A 15,848-nucleotide genomic window follows, 5' to 3' on the forward strand; every position below is an offset into this window, starting at 1 on the left:
CAAGTTTGTATCTTTATGTCATACTGACTCCTAGCTGTTGGGTATATTCATGTATCTTTACAGACCGTAAAGACAGTCTACACATTATGGTTTTTGGTAAACAAACCATTTCACTGTAATGGTCTCCATTGACGAATACTGGAATGGAATAATTCAGCGTTGGGGAACGATGCGTAAGTATGATCGTAACACAGGAGTGTAATTACCAAATACCAGAGATAAAAGTAATCTAATGTGCTCTGAGTTAGAATGAGTCCAGTAATAAGGCTTTTGATTGATCACATTATGGAGCAGGTTATATTGCAAGAAACATCTTAACAGTTACCTAAAAGCAGCTCTAACGATCCCAGCATTATGCAATAAGCAAAATTATAAACTATAATAATATAATGAATAACTATAATGAATAATAAGAAAATAGAAATTGGCTAATCACAAGTCCCACAGGTGAGGAAACTTCAAAATGAATCCTCATGTCTAATGCTGCAGAAGTGTTCCCACCCTTCTTACATCTTTCCTGATGTAATTAATAAGGAGATTAAATTAGATTGATGATTTCAACTCATCATGGGTATTCAACCCTTCTGATTCTTTCTTTGCATTTCAAACATGAAATCCTTTCATCAATATTTGTGAGATGCACAATGAATTGTCTCAACAGAATTTTCTCAATGTTCAGTGGATACGTCCGGTTTATTTATCAGGGACAATGCACACTAATAATACATAAAAGTAAAATGTTATTTTAGAATTTTAGATTTTAGTCAGAATTAGCCTGGAGTCTATTTTACCTCTGCTGTCCCTGGACTGGTGGTAGGAGTTCCCCCTAAAATGAGATAAAACGATTAAGACGATAAAGCGATAAAACCATGGCTTTTTAACACCTATAGGTGAAATTATTTCTAAATAGTATTACATGCTTTCATTTGTGCACTTCTTGAGCTGCACCTGATATGCTTATTGCAGCATTATAGTTATTGTTTCGACTGTTTGCACGTGAGTTGTTGCATCTTCTCACTTCTTGCATGTCACGATTTCTGCAGATTTTTCTGTGGGGAAATTGATCAGAAACAAGTCACAGGAAGTAGACTTTAATTTAACAAACTTAAAAATTGCTGTTGACACTAAAGGTACAATCCTCCTCCTGTCTGACATATTTCCCGTCTTGTCTGTGCAGCTTTACTGGAGACAGAAAGGAGTTTTGTTTCACTTGCAGATAGTTGTTTTTGGTAGATCTAACTTATTGGGCAATGCAGATATTTTCAAGAAAGTAATAAAGGTTCCTGCCACTGTGTCTTTTCTTTCAGGTGCCTTTTAGAAATGAATGTGATCCTGCAAGAAAACTGAGGTAAGACTGTTCTTGCCTAAATAACTAGACCAGAGTGCAATAACTTTTTCTTAGTGGAGACAAATGAGGTCATATCAACTGCTCTGGTGTATGTTTTTCCTCAGCTCTCCTTTATTTTAGTGAGAATTACAGCTCTGTTTGGTGTGTATTATTGATTTTGTGAAAGCTTCATGCCTCTAGGGGGCAGCAACAGCTCGTTTCTTGTTACAATTCAGCTATTTGTGGTCTGTAAGAAGCCTGAGGTAAATGATAGATTTCACAACAGTCTCTCATGTGAGTGTAATTTTATAGTTTTTTTTTTTTTTTCCAATAGCAGTCTATTAAAATGTGTGTTTCTCTTCTTTTCTCAGCTCAAACGTCTGGGATTCTGAAATCAACACCACAATCAAAGTTGAAGCCCACAATGTTTCCCTGCCTTGGTTCTCCCCTAGGGGGCGCTGCCATCCCCTTAAATATACAGACATTAAGAGAGTAATATGGGCCATATATTCCACCCTCTCATATGAAAGTGCCACAGTATCCTCTGGTTCTTTCCCACTTTTCTCATCAACCACCGCGACTTTGTAGATAGACTGCCAGCTTAACTCACATGTTGTGCTCTCATATGCTGCTCCTGCGCATGAGTTGAAAGGTTTATCATCTCCACTCTCTCATTTCCTTCTGTGTGGGCTCACCTATGGCAGTAATCTGGAATATGAATATATCTGTCAATTGCCACAAAAGAAGTTTCACCTGACAAAAAATGCTGATCAATTTACTGAATGCTGGTGTTTCAGTCCAGGTGTGTGTGTGTGTGTGTGTGTGTGTGTGTGTGTGTGTGTGTGTGTGTGTGTGTGTGTGTGTGTGTGTGTGTGTGTTCTTTCCATGTATTTTTTTGCATCCTATCAACTCTGCCTTGAGCTCCCAGGTCATCCCATCTGTCTCCCCACAGACCTATACCGAGTCCATCACATTTGTCTCCTGCGGCGACAGGTCTGACATTTTGCCCTGCGTGTGTCCAATCCAAATGCCAGTTCAGCGGACCTGAATAAGCAAGACACTGAAATGATCCTGGCATTTGCAGCATTGCTCCTCTCTCTCTCAGTGGTTTCTTTCATACAGTGAAAAGGAATAGACTAATCTAGATTAAACTGCAGGGAATAAACTTGGATCAGAGCCAGATGTTACAACCCGCTGCCCTCTCACACTGTGACCTTGTTCCCCCCCCCCCGCACCCTCTTCTCCAGCTGGCGGTTTGGCAGCAGATCTCCGTGCTTCAGCCGAGTCAGAAGCCCTTGGTGACCTACGGAGAGGGCCGAGAAAAAAGCAAACTGGGTTAACTGTAACAGAGCGGAGAACGGAGGAAACGTGAGATGAGAGAGGATGAGAACAGAGGAGGAGAGAGGGGGGCTGATCCATGTGTCAGGATGTGAGATGTCTCCAAAGCAACAGAAGTTGTGTTGGAAGTGGATTGGCAGGAAGGAGAAGGATGGATGGCAACAGCACGCCATAAGAGAGAGTGGGGTAAAAATGGACCCTATGACGCCTCAACATAATGACTGGCCATGTGTGTGTGTGTGCGCGTGTTAAGAGTCAATGCGCACACACACACATGGAAAAACCTGGAGGGGCACCAGACCTCCTGCAGAGCTCAGTCTGACAGCCTCGTTTCTGCGTACCGGCCGCAACTCATAGACTTCTTGTCCTTCCAGGAAGCCAATCAGGAAAATTCACAGGCAACCCAGCAGTAGGCCTACCGTATATAATATAGTTAAATTAGCTCCACATTTACAAGATGCACCATTAAAAATCAGAGGTGTCAAAAGTATTCACATTCATTACTCAGGTAGAAGTATAGATAGGCCTACTAGGGTTTAAAAAGACTTCTGTAGAAGTTGAAGTATCAACTCAAGCTTTTAACTCAAGTAAAAGTGTAAAAGTACTGGTTTCAAAACTACTTAAAGTAGAAAAGTAAAAATCATTTAAGGGGGAAAAAAATAATAACAATATGCTTTTTCAAATTAGACGGCGAGTTTTGGAAACAATTAGCTCGTGGTACTTGGGTGCGCAGAGCTTGCAGTGCATTCGAAAGGAGTTGTTTTTGCGTCCAACCCTTTCGAAAAATTCTTCCAGGTACGGCCAGAGATGTAGAAGGGTTGGCTGGTCTTCCTGACTACCAACCTGCTCGCTGGTGCTTGGTGGGGACATTTCACTCGAGTTGTCTTGAGTCTCTGCTACGGACATCTTCGTACTAGGCTACATCATTGACATATATAAAAGCTACATACCGGTACGTCTGCTATTTCCTTGCTGGAGTGTGACGTCATTTGTGTCATGTGCAGGTGCGATGGATCGCGTACAAACCAATAGGGTGTCGGAATGGTATATGTTTCTACTTCTCATCCAACCACAATCAAATTCACTCTATCCGGATGGCGCGATTTATCTGGATAGTTTTTTTTTTTTTAACTGGTTGTACGATGACAAGCCAGACAGACAGAGTCTTTTTACGCTATTGCTACTTTTACTTAAAGTGCTCATATTATGCACATTTTCAGGTTCATAACTGTATTTAGAGGATATATCAGAATAAGTTTACATGGTTTCATTTTCCAAAAACACCATATCTTTGTCGTACATTGCTGCGGCTCCTCTTTTCATCCTGTGTGTTGAGCTCTCTGTTTTAGCTACAGAGTGAGGCATCACACTTTTGTTCAATCTTTGTTGGGAGTCGCACATGCTCAGTACCTAAAGGACAACTACCTTGTCAGTTGCAGAGCATGAGGGAGTGCCATGCTAGCAGCTACGCGAGCATTATAACGTGTGTTACAAAGTGACGCATGTTCGTCACGGAAGTAAAGGCTGGACTACAATCAAGCTGTTTGGAGCAGTTTGTGAACAGTGTTTTCTGTTGGAGATGGTAAGTCCCTTTGGGGTGGACTTTGGGCTTTTTCACTTTGTAGACCTACAACGTGCGCAAAAAAAGATATATAACACAATAAAGGAAAGGGAAAAAGCCAAAAAGCATAATATGAGCACTTTAAGTAAAAGCTCTGAGTACTTCTTCCACCACTAGTTACACCGGTCTATCCACCGAGAGAGCAAGCATGTTCAGCCACACTTAAACACGTCTGTATTATCCACTGAGGAACTGCACTTCTGTACTTTTGGGTGTGTAATAGCCTCAGTGTTCTTCACATTGTGAGGCTGACAGAGATGTAGGGTCTGGCCCCCTTAGTGAGCGCAGAACAGACACATTGACCTTTTCTCACGCTGTCCTCGCCTCAGATGCTGAAGATTCAGACGCTTGTGTACCGATCTCATTATTTCGTAAAGGAAGCTGTTAACAGTGTGAGCACGGAGTACTATGACATTCAAATGTTCCTCAGCAGAAATTGTTTCCATTTTAATAAACTTACATATGTTTTGTGTACTTCTGTTGAATTTAAAAGGTAGTATTTCTTTCTTTTTCAACAATTAAGGGTCTGTATCCTGTAAAAACACGTCAGGTTCTGTGGTCAACTGTAGGGTTGAAACATTGATTCATTTAAGTTGAATGAATATTCATCACCATCTGTTTTGATATTCGATTAAGATTGTCAAACATTCCTGTTTTTAACACATACGTATATATATATATATATGTGTGTGTGTGTGTATATATATATGTGTGTATATATATATATATATATATATATATATATATATATATATATATATATATATATATATACACACAGTGGTGTGAAAAAGTGTTTGACCCTTTCCTGATTTCTTATTTTGTTATTTGTTTTTTGTTTTTCACACCTAAATGTTTCAGATCACCAGACAACACAAGTAAACACAAAATGCAGTTATTAAATGAAGGTTGTTATTATTAAGGGAAAAAAATCCCAACCTACATGGCCCTGTGTGAAATAGTGTTTGCCCCCAAGTTTTTGGAAGGTGTGTGTCCCATTATCATCATCTGGCGTAAAAGTAACACCGCATTTCAGAAAAAGAACATCATACCAACAGTAAAATATGGTGGTGGTAGTGTGATGGTCTGGGGCTGTTTTGCTGCTTCAGGACCTGGAAAACTTGCTGTGATAAATGGAACCATGAATTCTGCTGTCTACCAAAAAATTCTGAAGGAGAATGTCAACCTCAAGCTGAAGCGAACTTGGGTTCTGCAGCAGGACAATGATCCAAAACACACCAGCAAGTCCACCTCTGAATGGCTGAAGAAAGATGAAGACGAAGACTTTGGAGTGGCCTAGTCAAAGTCCCGACCTGAATCCTATTAAGTTGCTGTTGCATGACCTTAAAAAGGCAGTTCATGCTCGAAAACCCTCCAATGTGGCTGAATTACAACAATTCTGCAAAGATGAGTGGGCCAAAATTCCCCCAAAGCGCTGTAAAAGACTCATTGCAAGTTACTGCAACGTGATTGCAGTTGTTGCTGCTAAGGGTGGCCCAACCACACAGTTATTAGGTTTAGGAGGCAATCACTTTTTCACACAGAGCCATGTAGGTTTGGATTTTGTTTTTCCCCTTAATAATAACAACCTTCATTTAAAAACTGCATTTTGTGTTTACTTGTGTTAACTTTGACTAACATTTAAATTTGTTTGATGATCTGAAACATTTAAGTGTGACAAACATTTTTTGTGACAAAAAATAAGAAATCAGGAAGTGGGCAAACAATATCTCACACCACTGTACATATATATATATATATATATATATATATATATATATATATATATATATATATATATATATATATATATATACATATAGTTTGTTGTAGACAGGGAGACAATTTGAAAGCTCTGATGCAGAGAATGTACACTAAAGTGACAGGTCTATAGTGTGCTGAATGAGCCCTGGCTTCAGATGACAGACAGCAGTGGGTGAGGGTTCAAATGTGCCTCTGCAATCTATATGGTAAGTGGCTCTTTTCAGAGGTTGATGACGTCAGAGAAAAAACTCTGAGGAGACCTCAGAAGGCCAAATGTGTAATTATCTCCACTGCTTTACATGCATACTGAGTCTGTGTCCGTGTTGCTGTAGGTTGAACCTTAAAATCCGGGTTTACTTTTATTACCTCGTGAAGAATGTGATGCCACAGGTTTATCCCACTCTCTGGATCCGGATTTCTGTGTGTGTGTGCATATTTTTACTAATGCATGTGTAAACAGACATGGTTTGCATGTGGGTTGGTAACTGTTAAATCCATGTGAACCTGTGTTGGATTGTCTTTAAATGTCAAGATAAATCTTATACAAATGTAACTTCTGCATATGTATTATGTGTCTGAGAGCAGGTATCCATACATGTGGTTGGAGATGATCTTTCTGTGAGTGAGTTAACCCGACTTAAAGTCCCTGAAAACATATTTTCTTCTACGCATCTTCTTAGATGTAGTCCTGCATTAACATGTTCTTTGCCAGCTAAAAAACAGTTTAGTTTTTTTCTCAGGATATTTGGGCATTTATTCTGGCTTTTCTCACTGGTTTGCGGTGGGCGAGGCTCCGTTGAAAGAAATGATTATTTCACATGTTTCTGTGCAGCTCCATGTGCCACACCCCATGCACTATGGCCACATCAGAAACAAAAGAACACAGATATATCCTAAAGTTACAAGAACAAAAGTAGTGCATCAACCAAGTGTAATAAATTAGGGGAAATACGACAAATTAATTTCTTCATTTAGGCCAAAAGGCCCCACTGTGTTTGGACTGATAAAGGAACTGAAGGCTGACATTATTGCCATGACATTTGGAAAAAATATGAATGTCCCCCTCTGGATGATTTTCAATAACTTTGATGATCCTCTGACTTTTCATGGCGGTGCCATCAGGTCCGTTTTTGATTTGTCCAATACTTTGGTTTATAACCAAATATCTACACAACTTTTGACATCAGCCACAGCTGTACTTTGTGTTTTGTGATTAATACAGTTTCCTAACTTTACTTTGTTGCTTATGGAGAAAAACCTCAGATTTGATACTACATTTTCCTGGGCTATAAAAAAGGCTGAAATTAATCTTAATCTTCCATCTGAGTGAGGCAGAGACAGGCAGAGCTGACACCTCTTCCAGGTTATTCACATGAACTGTTTTAATCAGTGGTTTGTCAAGCTTTTGCCATTGTCCTTGCTGTCACCGGATATTCACTCTCACAGCGGAAATCTGTCCATTTCTAAATCCCTTCCTGTCAACAAATGCAGCGCTGTTATTGACTCTATGCAACTGATCTTTGATAAAACAGCTCTCTCAGGCCACAGGTTACTTGACTTAAAACCAAGCAATCTGGACAAATAAAGGTCTTTTTGTCCTGCACATCAATAAAGTCAGCGGGGCCCTTCCTATTTTAGACTGACAAATGTAGTTGTTGCCATAGCAAAGTTTCCAGGGAAACCGATCAGTCGGTTGAAACCCAAAGACAGACTAAGAGAGAAGAAGCTAAATTGAATTAAACCACACAGGTGCATGTGCTCTACGGAGCATTGTCTGCTCAGCTGCATGTGCTTTTCCAGGTCAAACTGTCTTATAATAGCCGACATAATGATTTCCTGACACACAGAAGCTCTGTGCTGCCAGCGCCATAGTGGAGGGGGGAAACACATCTCTAAACTAAACTGTCTCTTTTGATGAGGCTTGAGCTGAAAAAACAAAGTGTCACGTCTCTTCTTCACTTTAATGGTGTTCATGTCTTTGGGAGAAAGCTTGATTTTAAAGAGAGGGTCATGTTAGGCTGAATGATTGAGTGAAATCAATCAAAATAATTCTTTTTTTAATCCTGGGGGAAAGAAAACAAGATGAGTAAAGCAGAGTGGCAGTGATCTCCTTATTACATTATATTGTTATTATATTAAGTAGAGTTGCTGCACAAATATTCCCATAAAACATCATGATCTGGAGCAGTGACTGTTAAACCCACCTGAAAGATTAATCTGCCTCTGATATGTATCCAGTGTGTTTTCCAGTGTGTTTGGCTGGGAAACACGGAAGCGCACAGTTTGATCTTATTGGTCAGCTGCAGCCCTGTGCCGTTTATAAAACGCACAGAGGACAACAGGAGCTCCGGAGTTGAGACCGTGAGGGCGCAGAGCAGCGCCGCGGAGCGCACAGGCTTACCCGGGGAGAAGACACCTGTTACTGACGGAGCAAGTGGACAAAGACGTGTGTGTCTCCTTCTGTAGTGCGGTGAGTACATTATTTATACTTTTCTGCAGACAGGAGCAGTGGGTTACCCCCAGACTACACGAAGACAACGGATTTGAGAGGTTTTGGAAAACGGACTGGTGCGCAAATGGAGAAAGCATCGCACCTGTTGAATGGCATATCCGCTTGTAACTTTTATTGAATATTTTTCTTCAAATTTTGTACGTTTAACTATTAAATTACTATACTATATCGTTTTTAGTTTTAGCTAATTGGATGAACTAATCCTAGAAACATTATTATTATTTAAAATCGCAAAATCGACTATATATATTTTTTTCTCTCTTTCTTTTCTCCACCTGCCTATATGTTTAAAGTAAAAGCCAGAATTAGATCTGTTTTTTGTTTTTTTAAAGAATAAAATGCAAACGATAAGGGGGCATAAATATTTAATGTCAATACAACGCTGATAAATGATAAAATAAAGAATGCGACTTTAAATTTGGTGCTTTAAAATGATACAAAAAAATAGTACCCTTTGTTGTCAATCTATTCCTAGACTGACTCTGTATTTACACCACCAATCAATGAAGCCTCTCTCTCTGTTTCATTCTTTGTAAATACTGTATGTTATATATTTTTCTGTTCAAAGACTACACATTGCTGCCTGTTGATACTACATGTTGGCTGTTAGTTCCCTTGCCCTAAAATGCAATAAGTCAAGGAAATGAACTGCAGTTCAAGAGAGAGTTTTTTCTCAAATAACTACAGCATCTGTAGTCAATAGCTCCAAAAGTTTAGTATGCTGTAGTGCAATATTTCCTTTTTTTTTAATTAGTATTAATCGTTTAGATGCTTAAGGCTTTATCTGCATCATCAGAGCTACACCACCAGGTGTTATTTTTATCTCTCTGCTCCCTGTAGAGTAACCATCCTCTGATCATTTACCCCCCCCTCCCCCGTGTGTTATTAATTGCAGACAAACCTGACTGCACCTACTCCACACGCCCACACATCCCACTGTCTTGTGGGACCATGTGGGTTCTTGATAAGATCCGTGGGTCGGTGGAGACCGGCGTGCTGCGTCAGGGGGAGAACGGAGACAAGAAAGGCGTCGCCTACAGCAACGTTCTCACCCCCGACAAGATCCCAGACTTTTTCATTCCTCCAAAGCTGGTCAGTGGACCGCCAGAACCTGACATTCACAACGTAAAGCCCAAAGAAGGACTCCAACCCTCAACTTCAGAGCAAATTATCGGCAGTGGGAAGAAGATCAGCAGCCCAAGAAGTCCACGCCTGGTATCCAAGATTGCAGGAGACACCAAAAACTTGCTGAGAGCAGCAAACCGTCACATTATACAGATAGAGAGTGCCGATGATGTTGGAGACACCAATGCAGACCCTGGGTCGCAGACAGCAATGTCCCTGCCTTATGTACCCAAGACTCAAACACCTTATGGCTTTGCAACCCTGAAGGAAAGCCCCCACACTCGCCGTAAAGAGTCACTTTTCCACTGCGAGCATACCAGTCCTATCACCTCCCCAAACCCCCAGAGGAAGACCCAGGGGAGAAGCAGCGACGGGGGAAACCACCTGAACCCAGGTGACTTCAACACTTCTCACATGAATCCGTATCGGTACTTCAGCGGAGGGGAAAGTGACACCTGCTCCTCAGCTGAGTCCTCTCCCTTCAGCTCTCCCCTGCTCTCCCGCTCTGCCTCCCTGCTCAAGATCTTCACCCACGAGACGCAGGCCAAAGTCGGGAAGGTCAAGCGGACGTTCGCTCGCCACAGCTCCCTCTCCACCGACGAGTGCAGCTCTGCCGAGCCCAGCCCCAACATCCAGCGACGGCTCCACGTCCCCTCATTGCACGGTGCCGGAGCGTCAGACCACGGGCTCCATCAGGAGCACACCATCAACCTGCACAAAGGCGGGACGGTGAGGATCAGCGCCAATTACGATTCCAGCACCTCCCGTCTGCTCATCCGGGTCCTGGTGGCGGAAAGTCTCTACGACAATCACTTTGACATCAAGAGCATCAACTGCTGCGTGTCCGTCTACCTGAACCCGGGCAAGCTGCAGAAGCAAAGGAGCAACATCATCAAGAACAGCCGCAACCCGGTCTTTAACGAAGACTTCTTCTTTGACTCGATAAGCTTGGTTCAGGTGAAGAACCTGTTAGTGAAGTTCAAGGTGATCAACAAAGGCACCAGCCTCAAGAGGGACACCCTGCTGGGAGAGCGAGAGGTGCCTCTACCCAAGCTGCTCTCAGGGGTTTAAAGCCACAGGACCCGGAGGTCAAAGGAGGCAAAAAAACAAGGAATGAAACTTAAATTTGATGCTTGCACTGGTTTCTATTCAAACTGCTCTTTTTATTCCAATAGATGAAAACAGTGAACATTACAATGAAGGTGGAGGTAGTGGAATATTTTCCTAGAAGGAAAGTGAGTCTTTTTTTTTTTCTTTTCTTTTCTTTGAGATCTAAAAATGTCAAAAATGAACATGTTGATGTAGCATACGTGAACGGATGAAGGATTCATGGTGGTAAAGGCTTGCCTCGTTCTATCTCCCAATAATGAAAGCTCATTAAACCAAGCCGGGCTCGACAGCAACAGATGAACTCGACAGATGAAAGGTTTTTTTTCTGGACAGCCAACTTCCTCAGCCCGGTCAGGTTCAAAGGTTTGACGACACCTGTGCATCAGCCTGTCTCGGTATCCTTGCCTGGACTGTGTTCGTCATGTGTGGCATGGTTTTATTATTGTAATGTGGCATAAATCCACAGCAGCACAGGATGTGATTCGACATTACCTACACCGTGTGTTCCGCACAAAGATGCTTTTGTAAATCAGTGCTTTGAAGTGGCAATACATTCTAATGTGCAAATGACCCTTTGATCCCAGTTGCCATGGCCCACTCCTACAGGGGAGGGCGAGGGACAAACAGAGCAGCCACAATAGCCACATTTACATGCACATCAAAAATGCAAAGTCTTATGAATGCCATTATCCGATTATGTCAGTCTAATTATATTCTTAATAACAGAAAGTAGAACTGCAGTAACATATGTGCTGCCAAAATCTCTACGTTTTGTCTGTAATTTAGAACAATTGAACGTTAAAGTAAAAGGTGTCCTGTGGAAGTTTCTAGTAAACAAAAAAAAATAATTTAATATGTACTTAATTGCCGTTTGGTTAAAATCTCTTGAGCCTTTTGAAGGACGTGTGGACGTTCCAGCTGCAGTGTGTCAGGCATGCCCCCATCCAGTGTGGGCACCTTGATTAAATTCTGTGCAACTAGGCAACAAGCTCTCGCCACATCTTCGCTCTGCATTCAGACCGGTTGGCGATACCTCTGTGTTATTCTGCACAGATTCTCAATTCCAAGAACAACCAAGACGATTGTTTTTAGTCGGTCACACAGCTTCAGTCAAACATGTCAAATCTGTCTTACTAACATTTGTTTTGATGATGCACCTAAAGAATAGCATTTAACAGATTTCACTGCTTTTTGGTTCATTTTGATAGCAGTGGGACAAGAAACAAAGTGATTAAAAGTCACACTTTTACTGTGTAATCAAATTAAAAAACGCATCCATCATGTTAACAGAATTTAATAGTCCTCAATTTATGCAACCAGGCTGCTGCCTTAGTCACAGTATTGGCAGTGGACAAATACATGCATGTACATTTCTTAAATGTCTCATATAAGAACAACAGAGCACTGGTGTGATCCAGATGCATGGCATGACTATGTCACTGAGTTACTGGTGTTTGCATGACATGCTCAAAGTTTTATGAAACCCTAAAGCCTTACTGTGTGTGTGTGTGTGTGTGTGTGTGTGTGTGTGTGTGTGTGTGTGTGTGTGTGTGTGTGTATGTGTGAGAGAAAGAGAGATAGATAGAAAGAAAGAGTGTGTGTGTTTTGATTAGCATGACATTTTGTCCAAAGTAGTTGATTTTCTATGTAAGACGTAGTATTTTGTTAAAATGCTTTTGAGTGGGTTGAAATGTGTGTTGGATTTGTACTGTATATTACTACATGTTTACTAGTTTCTACAATTGTCAGCAAAATGCCAATTATGCACCAACGAGTGAGCAGTGCTGATGAGAGGCATTTTAATTATGTCTGTTTTAACTTAATGAAGCCCAGGGGGAAGAGGTGGAAATGTCAGAAAGAAATAAGGAAAACAATATTGTGTTTTGACATGAACAGCAGCTCTTGCCTCGGAGGAGAGCGACTACAGACATAAAAGAAGTTCGAGACATAAGAGTGATGCTAATTACTGAGGTGTCTTACACACTGCCCCATTTTACTTCTGAGAGGATTACTATCACCTGGTGTTTGTAGCTCACTTGTAGCACTGTTCTTGATGTGCTCTATATCCGTTATATACAGTGATACTGCTGGTTGGCTTTGTTATGGTGTGAAAGTCAGTAAACTGTTGTAACCCCTGTTGCAAACATACAGTGCCTGCTCGTAGAGTTATTGTATTTTCTACTCAAGCTTCCTAAATTGTACTGATCGCTGTTGTTACCAAACCCTTTCTGAGGTTTCTTCAAGCATGATTAACATACTTCAGTAGTGTCAGTAATGACTTTCAGTGGATTCATATTGTGCAGTGGTGGGTCGCCTTGTGCTCTGATTCTAGATGAGGATTTCCTGCCGACACAAATGTTTAAAATAAGACATCTGAAATATAGGCGACGTGTTCTGCAAACTGTGTCCTATTGTTTTGAATAACTAATTGCTTTGACTGTTTTCATGTGGCTTATCATTTAATAGAAATGCAGGAAGAAAAAAAAACAATAAAAAAATATACCACTTCAGGCCAGGACTTGTCACAGATTCATATTCTGCAAATGGTGGAAAGTTGGGCCCCGTGTCTGAATAGAACGACTTTATAGCATATCTGAAGACTTGTAATATAACTGTTAGACTTTTGAGCTTTTTTTGTTGTTGTTAATTTAGGGCATTTCTGCCTTTATTAGATAAGAAAGCTGAGATATGAAAGGGTGAGAGAGAGGGGGGATGACATGCAGGAAAACCATCAGAGTCAAACTCTGGACCTTCCATGTCAAGGATTAAACCTCTGCATATGTGTGCCTGCTCTACCCGCTGAGCTAACCGGCCACACACTTTTGAGCTTTAACAAAAGTTTTTCTTTGACTTTCTTTCTTTTGCCTAAAGATTACAAATCTTTGACAAGCAACCAGTTTTGGACTCCTGTCTCTGAATGGTTTCAGAAAAGGCAGAAACCAAAGACGAAAATGTAGGCTTTGCATTTCACATTTAACAACAGAGCACCATAAAGTTGCATTACTTTTTGCTGTCATGAATAGGGGACTTATTGAATTGGTTTGTGCACTTTGTATTGCTCTTGTGGTGGATTGTGAGCTCAGCTGGAGGCTTCTCTCTAACAGAAATATATTGAGCATTAAGCGGTGATAAGTCCTGACAAGACCCCTTAAATGTGTTTTTGAGGTAGTCACAAAACATTTTTTGTTTTTGTAAAATGTAAACACTCTTCCCCATTTAACTAGTAGCTTTGCTAGCCAGCGAATGGCCTCAAAATTGTTGGAGAGATTAAAAATGGGAAGATAACTATCGGGGAAAAAATAGGTGTTGTCAGTGGAAACTATGTAGTTGCTACCTAATTCATATAAAGGGGTTATTCTCTGTTTTTATTTCTACTTCCATTAGTCTAGGTTTAGTCTCCTGCTACCATTAGCATGTTAGCCTGTTATGTTAGAAGTGTAGCTGAAACTGAAGGAAATTTTATTTGGTTGTTTTCACGGAATAGGTAAAACTCACTTTTTTACCGAGAGTTAGATGAGAAGATAGATACCACTCTCATATATGTAAGCTACGTAAATACTGAGCTAGAGCCAGGAAGCGATTAGAATTAGCTTAGCGTAAAGATGGAAGATGGTGTGAAATAGCTACCTTGTCTGACTCAGAAGTTAGTGAAAACAATACGCCTACCAGCACCTCTAAAGCTGATTAATTAACGTGTTAAATTGCAATTGTTTAATTTATACACAAAACGAAATGCAACAATGATAAATTGTGGTTTTATGGGGAGTTAGGCCTACGTACTGTTACTAGTAGCAACCAGTGCCGTGACTTAGCAAACTATTCTTTTAAAGGTGACATACATAAGTCTTAGACAAGTGGAAATATTGACCTGTTGGTGGCGCTAAATAAAATGTCAGCTGACCTCCAAAAGCAATCAGGATTCTCCCTTTGAGGATCATGAATATGTGTACCAAATGTTATGGCAATTCATTCAATAAATATTTCACCCTGGACCACCAAGTGTTGAACCAACAAACAGACAGCAACATACCCAGAATTACACTGATCGTGTGGTTAAAAACAAGGTTGGTTATTTTGGTTGACTTTTGTATGATCCACAGAGGATAACTTTTTATTCAGCCTGGTGGTGGAAATCAGTCCTTGTATCGCTGCACTCAATAGCTGTTTAATTAAACAAAGGGCGGAGAGGCTTGACTGATGACATTTAAAATGAGAATTGAGTAAAGTGTGTGTGTGTGTGTGTGTGTGTGTGTGTGTGTGTGTGTGTGTGTGTGTGTGCGCAAGTATGTGTGTGTTTGTGTGCGCATGATTGTGTGTGTGTGTGTGTGTGTGTGTGTGTGTGCGCGAGTATGTGTGTGTTTGTGTGCGTATGATTGTGTGTGTGTGAGAGAGAGACAGAGATTGAGAGTGGTGGTCAGCTTTGTTCAATATACTGTACATATGCTGAAGCGTCCCTCAAGTCCTCCTGTCTTGACAAGTTCTATCTGAAAAATGAAACTGAAAAGTGCCCGTCCATTACTTGACAGTGAAATCTTTAATTTCTTTCCGATGGAAGCTGGTTTCCATGTGCAGTTGCTTTTCTTGTTGTGTGTCTGGCCAGTACAGGTAGAAACCTTTTTACTGTAATGCTACCACCACTACTGTGTTAATGGATGTGAAATACTTTAATTAAAGGAAAAGTTCCACAGCATCTCTGCTTATGTCGTTATTGATTTACAGTTCATCAGTGCACTTACCTAGATGAGGTGATGATATTTGTGTCAATTAAGTACAGTAGAAAGTAGGCAATATTTTTGAAACTTGTTTGCTTTTTTTAATGTTCCACAACACATAACGTTATCTTACCTGGTATGTTTTAGCCAGCGTCTTTTTATCAGCCGAGAAGTAAAAGAAAGAAGAAACAGAACAAAAAGAACAAACAAACAGGAGCAAAACCTGTTGCTTGTGTGAGTAAATATGCATCCTGGTACGCATTCAGCGAGACGTCACTTATAGACTTTGGGGTGAGTATTTCTAATAATAACATATTTTCACAGTCTTATACTTCAGCA

The 15,848-nt window shown here is 40.7% G+C and overlaps 1 protein-coding gene across 1 annotated transcript; it reads left to right on the plus strand.

Moving 5' to 3' along the window:
• The first annotated feature begins 8,403 nt into the window (after positions 1 to 8,403).
• On the plus strand, positions 8,404 to 15,069 carry LOC120564946 (C2 calcium-dependent domain-containing protein 4C). The gene is made up of 2 exons (XM_039810215.1): positions 8,404 to 8,520; positions 9,458 to 15,069. Exon 2 carries the CDS (start codon positions 9,514 to 9,516, stop codon positions 10,756 to 10,758), a length of 1,245 nt encoding a protein of 414 aa, XP_039666149.1. The 5' UTR covers positions 8,404 to 8,520; positions 9,458 to 9,513; the 3' UTR covers positions 10,759 to 15,069.
• Positions 15,070 to 15,848: the final 779 nt, after the last annotated feature.

Source organism: Perca fluviatilis, chromosome 9, assembly GCF_010015445.1.
Source record: "Perca fluviatilis chromosome 9, GENO_Pfluv_1.0, whole genome shotgun sequence".
NCBI classification, from domain to species: domain Eukaryota; kingdom Metazoa; phylum Chordata; class Actinopteri; order Perciformes; family Percidae; genus Perca; species Perca fluviatilis.